An 11,233-nucleotide genomic window follows, 5' to 3' on the forward strand; every position below is an offset into this window, starting at 1 on the left:
TTACAATGCCATAAAGATTACGGAAATAGAGTAAAATTCGATCAATTTTACCACCATCTTGACTGAACCGATGTTATCGTGACTCAACCGTCGGTCTTCGGACAGCGACGTGGACGTGGATTAAAGCTCAGGCAGATAGAAAACAATTCTGTTGAGCTATAACATTTCAAGTACGATCGCTATATTAATAAGATTGAGATGATCGGCAAGAACACGACCATCCTCAATCTAATGTTAATATTTACAGTTGGTTCGTCATCATGTGCATTGGTTTGACAACCCTACGGAAAGCTTTCATCTAGCAGCTTTTGGTGAAGCTTTCTCATACGGTAGACGGTCTTACGCACCTGCAATTTATCGGGTTTTGTGTATTAATTATTTAATTACAATTAACTGCACGAAATCACTGCTCAATCTCATGAAGTGATAGCTGTTTTACATAGCTGTCCCATCCGATCAATGTGCAGGTAATGCCGTCGTTGTTCGTTTCACCCCAAATAATGTCACGCACATAATTGGAGGCACTTTTCTCCAACTGAACCACTTTCGATTTATCGTTGTAGAATTTAACCTCGGGTGTATTACCTAGCACGGCAAAGTGTTTCCTGTGTGGTGGAAAGAAATGGATATTACCAAATAATAGCATTACAATGCGTTCGCTTACATACCTGTGGAATGATAGTTTGTGAACCTTCCTGTCAAAACACTCCAACGTCTCGAGGAAAACGTTCGGTTGCCGTGCATCGATAAAGTACACGCGTCCCGCTTCATCTCCAATGGCCACCAACCGGTTCCAGTCACTATCACTACACCACCGGATGGTAGTGAACGGGACATCATGCATTTCGTACAGCGCCACACCCGGTTTTAGCTCCCGGAAGTCCCACATCAATGCTGACCGATCGTACGAACAGCTGACGGCTAACGATTCCTGACTGGCATCGGTGGCAATAGAGGTGATTGCACCGAGATGAGCATGTTGCAACCTGGTGGTCGATTGCAAATCGCCCTGACTGGAATCCCACTGCATGATGCACCCATCCATCGAGCCGGAAATTACGGTCCGCGCGGTGCTTTTAAACGTGTCCAACGCCGTGATTGCTCCAATATGCTGGTTCTGTTTGTCTACCAGGTAAAGACCCGGGCCGCGAATGGCGTTCCCCGTGGACCACAGTTCGATCGATCCTTTATCATTGCCCAGGAGAAACTATAGCAAGAAAAACAAAACAGTAATCCATAGACATTATTTGGGCGAACTACCAAAGCTAACTTCTACTAACAAATCGTTACCAAGGCGTCGTCCATTGTGTAGCTTAGCGCCGTTATGATCGCATCACATCGCCTGCTGAAGCTTATTTTCTTCTCCTGGCAAAGATCCTCCACCTTTTGCCAACCACAGAAACCACTCTCCCAGAGCCGGCCGGTGTAATTATTGCCTGCTACGATAACATTTCCCGCACCATTGACTGCCGCCAGATCGAAAAACGGGGGCAGTTTCTGATCCGGCAATGGAACCGCTTCCGTTAGACGGTATTGCACCGAGTTCATGTTCGGATAGTCGGTGCTTTTGGCCAGCTCGGTTGAAGTTCCCGGTGGCTGATAACTGGGTGGTACGCTATAGGTTGCTGTCATATCTACACGCTTGCTGTAGTCCATGCTGGTGGAGAGTGTAATTGGTCACACAGATGTGCACTAAATAAAATGTTACGATCCGTTTAGTTTACTGTTTGCGTAGATAACCGAACCGTGTGCGTTCGTACCGCGGTATATAGTATTGACGTTTGCCGTGATGTCAAAATAGTCGTAGATGTCAAAGCACGTGGTTTTGAATGTAGACATTACGGATCGAAAAAAGTCGTTTCATAAACTATCTGTCGGATCGTAACTAGCGTTCTGCAAGGAGATTCGGAATATTCGATTACTTCGAATCACTCTATATAGGATCATCTGAATCCCGAGTCTGGACTTGGCTTTACTGTAATATATTAGAATATTATTCTTGTTTACCATATATCGTTGTTAATACACCATGTTTGTTGGACTAACACGGTCGCTATGTAATATTACAGATATAACGTGTCACAGTCGCTTTGTAATATATTTGCTACGATCACTGTGTGATAGTTCTTTCGGACGGACTACGGGACAGAGTCCCCCATAACACAAATAACACTTGACTTCTTCTGTTGAGTACGACGATTAACTACGACAGTTACCGCGTGTGGAAGTGACTGCGAGTGGCTGTCTACTGAACGGTCAATCTTTATTTTATATCATAATTTCGGGTATCTATCGTGAGAACAATTTTGATGGAAATTTCCATTCGTCCACATACCGGACTCTCGGATATCTGATGCATTTGTTTGTCTGAATTGTGATTGGGTGGTTTAACGGTTTCTTGCATTCAATTCGTATTTGTTAGATGGAGTAGTTCTGTTTCTTATAAGCTACGTACGGTGGCAGGTGGTTGTCTGCCAAACCTCCCCTCGGTGAATTGCTCGTACGAGCTGATACCTAACATGAGTAGTCACCGGCAATGGTCCGATGGCGCTGCTGGATACGGACATACTGGGCCTCACTGACTCAGTATGCCCTAACTAAGTTGGGACGACTGTGGGCCGCGAGATGTAGGAACTGGATAGTAGCTTACTGGATCCTGCTAGAAGGTCTACTCTAAATTCCGTTGAGCCTGCAGGAGGCCGCGAGATGTAGGAACTGGAAGTGGAGATACTTGCCCAGTGCTCCAAACGTCAACGTGTAAAAATTCAAGCAACCACGGATAATGGCAGGGTCACATGAAAGGTTCGGTTCGTAGACATCGTGGTATGCGCCGCTGTAGGGGTGCGCCACGTGGGCAAACCCGCTACTGCAGCAACAGACTCGTGAGGTAGAGTGCGCGAATGGTTACTATGATGCAGCATGGAGGAGCAGCCCCCCCATCCTGTAGTCTATACGTGGACCGTGCTTTACGATCGCGAGGAGAGCAGGTTGAAGCACAGGTAGTAGCAAGACTCCTGTGTGGATTCCGTGATCATCTCGAACGCCTGACATCTAACCAATGATCATCGCGTGGCGCCGTGGGGGTTTTGTTAGCTTCTTAGTAAGGACTAATATTGAAATAGAGGAACATGGGATCAATTTCAACATAAAGAGATTTTGGATTGTTTGCAGGCTGTGTGTAGCAGATATGCTACATTACAATCCAAATCAATTATCTGCATTAGGATCCTTCAGGATTGGGAAGCTTTGTAGTTTAGATTTGAATCTCAAAATCTCATTCGAAAAAAAATCTTTTTTCTTCATATTGTGTGGGGATTTTCAGGAGAAATTAGAAATTGTTCAATACATTGCATACAAACAATATGTGAATTACTTTTATTGTCTCTTCACTAGGATGCAGAGGGGTAAATTCTCTTCGGTGTTTCTCCTTTTATTTTCTTTCATTCAATTAAATTTTCATTGTCCTTCTCAATTGTTATGTGTGTTTATTTTATCCAATCAACGACACTATCTCTATGTACTTTGCATTAAATTAATGCCCATTTTCCCACAAACATCGGCACACGTTAGACACACACTGTTTGAAAAAAAGCTTAAAGTTTTACTTCCTTGTTTCTGTTGTTTCATTATGCTTAATTTAAATTAGCGTGATGCAGATGATACTGTAGTGGTAGCTATAGTAGCAGATAAGGTGTAGTAGTATTATTCAAGCTCTGCTTGAACACAGTTGTTGCGCGTTTTGTGTTTTATTATCCGCATTGGGTGTGCAAGAAAATTTTAAATTAAGATCTTTTTTAAATTAGTACATGTAAAGATAATAAGTACTGAAAACTTCGTAGAAGAACATGGTTAGAGACACACTTTTGCAGAATTAGTTTTAAGTGTTGAGAAATAAAAGTTAGAAGTGATATTTTAACTCATATTAGTCTGTAAAGATAATATACTGTTAAACCCACCCTTACTACTTCCATGACACAATATGCTCATAATTTTACATAATATAGTTTCGAATAGTTTTTTTTCTTCCTTAGAGCGTCCTGGCCGTAGTCCGGCCCGTTCGTGTGAAGACCGGCGCCGTTACCATCATGCCACTGGCGGGCCCATAACAGTTTTTAGGATTTTAAGATTTAAAAAAAGAAGCAGATGTAACGTAAAACCATAGTTTCGGTGGTATTTATATATATATAACTACTTCATCGTTTTGGACGTACGTATAAGTAACCACGATCGATCCACAAACACCGCTCAACGGTTGTTTCTTCACCACAAACATGAGAAAGAAAACAGCTGGAAACAGTCGTGGTTACTTATGCGTACGTCTGGCTGTCACTAAAGACTGAACTTCACGTTCATAGCTGCCAGCTGTTCCGGTTAGGAAGATCCTACTCCATCGGCAACAATAATGCCTTTTTGGAAGCGGTATTCACTGTCTTGACGCTCGGGACTCGCCACCCGTTTTGACACAACAAAACACTGTTCAACTACCATACGATCGATTTCAATTTTGCACACCAAAACCTATGTGATCTTTACTGTCTGAAGGTTGATGCTTATGCATATTAGGATGCGCAAAATGTTATCACCCATTTACGTTTACTTAAATTCTGAATTGGGAAACAAATTCCTCAAATTCCATGTAAAGTATAGCTTGTTTGTTGTATTGCTGTTCAACCTGAGAGTAACACACAATTTTGAATTTATACCGTATATAGAGGTCACTACACGGTCGCTAGTCACTTACACAATTTCGTTTACCGACAGTTTTATAGATTGGTACGCAGTATGACCATCTTTCTATAGCAAAAGTAAATAGATAACGCGTTTTTTCAAAGCGTATGCTTCTTACCTTCAAGCGTCTAATTTTCTTCAAACCAAATACATAAAAAATGTTAAGCATACAAATAAGGAATATTGGTAAATTAATAATTAGACAAATAGAAAGTTACTTAACAACATAAATGTTGAACAAAATTAAAAAAGGATCAAAACAAATGGAAAATTTCATGCCAGTCAGTGCTGACGAACAAAAAATAATGTAAGAAAAATGATCGCACATGATCGCATGTTTGTGTGTGTTTGTCCCCAAAAACAAAACAAAATTCCCACCTTCTCAAAGTTCGTGTGAACTTTTCTTGACCTCGCGTCGGGATGTAACGGTGTTGTTAACAGGGGAGGTCTGTTGAGTCTAACCAATAAAAGCACACCCACCAAGGACTAAAAGTCATTCGGGGAAGGTTTCAATATTGTGAAAATATCCTGATCCTGAAAAGAAGAAGATGCTTTTATTTCTAAAACATTCCTTTCCACTATATACACCCCCGCGGTTACGTACCACTTAGCATTTGGTCATTATCCTCAGATACTCGAGCGAATGTTGGGCGGCTCTAGCATGCGCTTCTGGAACCGTAATACCGCTGCCGTAGCACACAGCCACTGGCATTGTGGACAGCTGCACCAAACACTGGTATTTACCATTGAATGACTTCTCATCGATATCCACGTACGTCACCTCGAACCGCTGTTCCTTAGCGATTTCGTCTAGAATATCGACGAAATGCTGTTCTCGATCGTGCATATTAAGAGACTAACAAAAAGAACAAATTAGAGTATTAGATTCGTTTGCTCAAATTTCAAGTCGATCATTTCGATATAAGGAATAGCTTATGTTTCCACCGTAATATAAGAACATAGCACTCCACCACACCTGCAGCTGTTGCAAATTTTCGCCCGTGCGCGACTTAAGCGCCTTATGGAACTGGGACACCTTTTGGCTCTGGCTTGTCGTGAGTGTTGGTGTGCAGCCATCCTTTACCCCTTGGTACCGATGTATCTAGAATACAGAACAAAACACCAAACAAACCAATAATACAACATAAACCATTAAATAATTTCGTGCCCTGTATATCGAGCGATTAGGCAGCACCGTGGCAGACATACGGTGTGTGAACAAATTGCCGCACGTGTTTTCATGCCGTATTCTAGTGTGAACAAAAAGGGTACCTGCACACACACACACCCACACACCGACCCAACTCTTTACCCTTATATCATACTGTAGAACCAGACATTCAACCAGAAGTGTTATATACATACCTCTTCGTTGCCGTCCTCATCCAACTGGCTCGGTTCCCACGGTTGATCCTGCAGCCGTTGCCACATCTTTTGGGCCGCTTGTCGTTTGGCGACCTTCTTGCTTTTACCTTCGCCGACCTCCCGGAATTTTAGTACCACGCACGCTATCGTGAACTGGCGCTCGTGCGGAAGACCTTTCTCTGTTTCCGTTTCGTACGTGGGCGGTGGCCATCGCCGTGCCATACACATTTCCTGCAACCAACCGATCGGATTTCCCGTTGATTCCTCCTCGTTGGTGGTTACCCGGCTGTTGCCGATGGATTGCACATTAGCGGCACTATTTGGTATATGAATGGTAGATTAAGAATCGGAAAAAGGTAACACAACACTATAACCGCTTACTCGTGCTTCAGACCATTCAGGATCGTACGATCGTGCTGATCGTAATACACAGATCCCATCAGCTTTTCTATCAACGCTCTGGCTGCCGCTTGTTTTGCTTCTTTTTTTGATTTTCCCGTTCCCATCGCTGCAAATAAAAGGAACCATTATATGCGCAATCGTTGCACGGAGCTGAAGAGATTCCAAGCCTTACCGTCTTTATCCTGATACGACACCCGATAACGGAAGGCAGGTTCGTGTACGGTCCCCTCCACTTGTATTAGGTCATACTGCGGTGTAATACCACGCCGGCTAAGCAGCTCCTGCAGCACCGATATGGGCGTTTTCATATTGCTCGTCGTACCGTTTTCCAGTTCCGTTTTAAGTGCTTCTTCGATCGGTACAAAACGTTCCACTGTCTTGGCCGTTTTCTTATTGCGTGCTGTCCTTTTCGGATACTCTTGATGGGGGCTAGCAATGCCGATTGGTGGATCGTCCGATATGGTCAGCATGGGTTGAGACATTCCCAAACACTGCTGCTCCATGACCTGCTGGAAGGTAAATTGGTTCCTTTTGTTATATATAGGACGCTGAACTCTTTTGCTATCGTCTTTGCATATTTATTGTAATGCTCCACCATAATGGTAAGAGGACTATTGTAACGCCATTATCCTTTTTCCAGATAGCGGTATAACTTACCGCCAACGTTATTTCTAAAGGGCTAAACGATTAACCAAGCTCTTTTGTTGTAATTAATCACTGAGATACCAAGTGGGTGATTGTTTGAAAGTTTAATTAGAAAAAGTTTACTTTTGCCAGCAGCGTATGGCGACGAAAAAATCGAAACTGAATATTTTCCGGGTATCCGAGTGACAGCCAGGTGTTGTTTTGGTAGGGATGGCCATTCCTCTGGGCGGCAAACAAAATGACTAGAGTTCATCCGCTGACAGCTAATGAACACAAGTGCTTAAGGTCATTATACACAACACTCTTCAGCTTGAGCTTCAGTTTGAGCCTCTCTCATTCATTTTTTATACTGTTTTCGATTTTGCATTATTAAAATACTATTTTGATAGTCAGATTATACCGTGACCGATCGATGGTGCTAGGGGAAAGGCTACTGAGAAATTTTCTTTGGATGCTGGAGCGATAACATCGATGAAATCGTCAAAAATTAATGCAACATCCTCTTTAGGAGAATGAACCATGCTTTAAATAGTCTCTAATGGCCTGAGTCACCTCAAATGATGATACTCGTCCTTATATGTGGATGGTAAGTTAATTTTTAGATAAATCTGATCACTTTTCGCACTCCTAACAGTGTTTCGAAAAATATTTTAATGCTGCCATTCGTTATCGATTTAAAAACTGGAAATTTGCATTGGAATCGCAACGTTGAGTCTTTCATGGCCAAACCATCCCCAAATGAATAGCTTCCAATATTATAGCGAATGAATGAGGATTCTGTTCTTCGTTTAAATCGATCACGTTTTTTTTTATGTAAAAATAAGGTAACACTTTACTAAACCGTGTAAAATTGGCCTTTTCGAAGTTTATAATACAAAATTATCCTTTTCAATGTGACGGATAACTACATACAAAAGGTATGGTCGAAACATTGGTGTTCTTCGCTAGAATAGTCAATAGTTGTATCACTGTGTATGATTATCATGATTGTTTTTCGGATTCCGTATATGACAGAGCACCATCCGCCAAAGAAGGGGGAACACAATTTGTTTATCATTTATCATCGAAATGTTTCCGCATGTTGGTATGTGGGTCACTGTCCCAATATCACTATAACTTCGATCTTTTGTTGTGACGGTTGAAAACAATATTCACAAATTCCACAATTTGTCACGTTGCAATGATGACATCGCGAAGCATGTTTTTTTCTCTCGGTATTGCCACAAGCAAAGTGATGTAAAACTGTAAAAAAAAAACATTATTAGTTACATAAAATACACATTTTCTCTATTACTGTCATTAACATACCTTTTAAAGGGCAACCTTTTGCACATACATTTTATCATTTGACCTTAACCATTGGCAGACAATTCAAACAATGTCTAAAAGTTACTTGCAATGCCAGCTGCCAGTGTGTTCTGTCGATGTGAGCCCCAGAATTGGAGAGTAACATTCGATTAAGCGAGATGGCTTATTGAGGTGCAAAACAGGATTACATTTTGGCACTCATTTTGCCATGCGGGTATTCTCGTCTTAATTTGGCCCGTTCGGTTACACATTTTCGTTTACAGATTGTTTTTTAGATTAAATTTCATTTTCCTATAGTCAAAGTAAATAGGGCTTGTTTTTTGACAATGATTTCAACATGCCTACGAATTATGTTTAGTATTCTAATAGTTTTCATGAATAAATTTACAGTACGCTTTGGTTCATAAATATGCAATCATTAAATAAAATTAAATAAAAAGCTTAACGTAAGAAAAAAAACAATAGATGCACAATTGGACAAAAAATCAAAAACAAGTAGGTTACGATCTTCAAAATAAATTATTATCAAAGGATAGAAAGCATCAAAATCAATAGAAAGGAATGCCCATAGCTCACAAGCGCTCGCGAACCCGCAATGAATGTAAAAAGGAAGAAAAACTATTACCAAACTGTAACAAAAACGATCAAACAGGATGAAGCTAAAACGTGTGTTTGTATGTTATGTTAACAACATAAATATCTAGCTTCGCGATATTCCTGGGAACATAATATCCAATACGATGTTTCAGGTGGGTATGTTCAGCCCAACCGGAAATTGCCGATCGGTTCAAGACCAGCAAAGGACTAAAAGTCAATCTAGTTTCCTGAGAAATATCGATACTGGAAAGAAACAAACAAATGTTTATATCAAGAATCATTCCCATTATGTCGCCTTGCTATTTACCATTTAGGATTTGGTCATTATCTTCAGATACTCGAGCGAATTTCGGGCTGCCATGGCATGAGCTTCTTCTACCGTATAGGCGCTACCGTGACATACTGCCACTGGCATCGTAGACAGCTGCACTAAACACTGGAACATACCGTTGAACGATTTCTCATCGATATCTACGTACGTCACTTTGAACCGTTGTTCCTTAGCTATTTCGGCTAGCAAATGCATATGATCCAGTGTTCTATCGTACATACTAAGACTCTAGAAGCAAGAAAGAAATGTTAACATTTTAATTGCTAATTTGATCATTGCACTAAAGAAATTTAGGCACACCTGAAGCTGCTGCAAGGTTTCGCCCATGCGCGATTTAAGGGCTTTATGGAACTGAGACACATTGTGGCTCTGGCATTTCGTGAGTGTTGGTATGGAAACATCCATGAGGCCAGCATATCGCGGACCAATGCTAGCTGGGCGTAGCTGAAATATAGAACCGAACATCAAGTTCCGTTTAGACAGCATGTATAACTGAAGTAGCACAAAACACACATTTTTCCCCGCACCATACACTTACCTCTTCATTACCGTCCTCATCCAACAGCCCCATCATCTGGTTCGGTTCCAATGGTTGAACCTGCAGCCGTTGCCACATCTTTTGGGCCGCTTGTCGTTTCGCGATCTTTTTGCTTTTGCCCTCACCGACCTCCTGGTACTGCTTTACCACACACGCTATCGTAAACTGGCGCTCGTGTGGTAGACCCTTTTCCGTTTCCGTCTTGTACATTGGTGGTGCCCAACGCCGTGCCATACACATTTCCTGCAACCAACCGATCGGATTTCCTGTTGGTTCCTCCTCGTTGATTACACTGTAGGTGAGTAAGAACGAAAGTGGTAAGATGTGTGATCTTTTGTGAGTGCAATGTATGGCTGGACTTTCTTACTCTGGTTTCTCGTCAGCTATATATGCTCCGGGATAATCGTTAAAAGTGGATCCTGTCAGCTTCTCTATTAGTGCCTTGGCTGCGGCATGTTTGGCTTCCTTTTTGGATTTTCCTGTTCCCATCGCTGGAAATGAAAGGCGTATTGAATTCACATTTGTCGGTAGTTCCGCTTTCGAATTGGAAACGATTTGAGCACGTGAGAGACGGTAACTCTCTTCCACCTTTATCCCTATGCTTACCATCTTTATCTTTATACGATACACGGTATCGGAAGGTAGGTTCGTGTACTGCTCCCTCTACCTGTATGAGATCGTACTGCGGTGTAATGCCACGGCGGCTGAGTAGTTCCTGCAGCACCGATATGGGCGTTTTCATGTTGTTCGTGGTAAGTTCCGTTTTAAGTGCTTCCTCGATCGGTACGGAGCTTTCCGCATGTTTGGCCATTTTCTTGCTGCGGGCAGCCTTTTTAGAAACGCCTTGATGGGGATTAGGAACGCCGGCTGTTGTTGGGTCGTTAGGTATGGTCAACATAGGTTGAGACATATCCACGCATTGTTGCTCCATCTCCTGTTGGAAGGTAAATTAGATACTATTCTCACCGGCTATTACCATAAAGCTAAATACTCTGTGCTGCACCGATTGCAATCCGCCACAACGCTTCCAGGAATGGCTTTTTCTTGCGCCAATATCGCAATCGTACCGCTACTAGCATCATTCAAAACATCGGCATAACTTACCACCAACGTGAAAACTGCAGGATAAAGTGTTTCGCCAAGACTGGCCCGTAATGAAAGTGTTCACTGGGATACAAACTGTTGGTATTCTTATCAATTTTGATAGAACAAATTAACTTTTTTCCTCAAGCGTATGGTGAAAAAATCGAAGCCGAATATTTTCCGGGCCTCAAAGTGACAGCCAGGTGTTGTTATGGTAGGGATGACCGCTGTGTTGT

The 11,233-nt window shown here is 42.0% G+C and overlaps 2 protein-coding genes across 3 annotated transcripts; both read right to left on the reverse strand.

Annotated features, from left to right (window-relative positions):
• Positions 1–303: 303 nt before the first annotated feature.
• Positions 304–1,747, reverse strand: LOC128304185 (methylosome protein 50-like). Its single transcript, XM_053041344.1, has 3 exons — positions 1,291–1,747; positions 669–1,207; positions 304–605 (listed from the first exon to the last, which is right to left on the reverse strand). Exons 1-3 carry the CDS (start codon positions 1,654–1,656, stop codon positions 404–406), a joined length of 1,107 nt encoding a protein of 368 aa, XP_052897304.1. The 5' UTR covers positions 1,657–1,747; the 3' UTR covers positions 304–403.
• A 1,775-nt stretch (positions 1,748–3,522) lies between these two features.
• LOC128300983 (RISC-loading complex subunit tarbp2) lies at positions 3,523–11,106 on the reverse strand. Of its 2 annotated transcripts, XM_053037262.1 has the most exons (9): positions 11,019–11,053; positions 10,521–10,848; positions 10,282–10,405; positions 6,668–6,807; positions 6,475–6,601; positions 6,094–6,409; positions 5,705–5,830; positions 5,333–5,584; positions 3,523–5,262 (listed from the first exon to the last, which is right to left on the reverse strand). In XM_053037262.1, the coding sequence occupies exons 2-8, from the start codon at positions 10,843–10,845 to the stop codon at positions 5,336–5,338; spliced, it is 1,407 nt and encodes a 468-aa protein (XP_052893222.1). In that variant the 5' UTR covers positions 10,846–10,848; positions 11,019–11,053; the 3' UTR covers positions 3,523–5,262; positions 5,333–5,335. The 2 variants fall into 2 exon arrangements, 1 of the variants encoding a protein (XP_052893222.1); XR_008287341.1 differs by lacking the exons at positions 3,523–5,262; positions 5,333–5,584; positions 5,705–5,830; ... (1 more) ...; positions 6,475–6,601; positions 6,668–6,807 and adding exons at positions 8,113–8,382; positions 8,449–9,288; positions 9,353–9,604; positions 9,677–9,820; positions 9,915–10,206 and having other exon boundaries at positions 10,521–10,870; positions 11,019–11,106.
• Between the last annotated feature and the right edge of the window lie 127 nt (positions 11,107–11,233).

This window comes from Anopheles moucheti, chromosome 3, assembly GCF_943734755.1.
Source record: "Anopheles moucheti chromosome 3, idAnoMoucSN_F20_07, whole genome shotgun sequence".
NCBI lineage: Eukaryota > Metazoa > Arthropoda > Insecta > Diptera > Culicidae > Anopheles > Anopheles moucheti.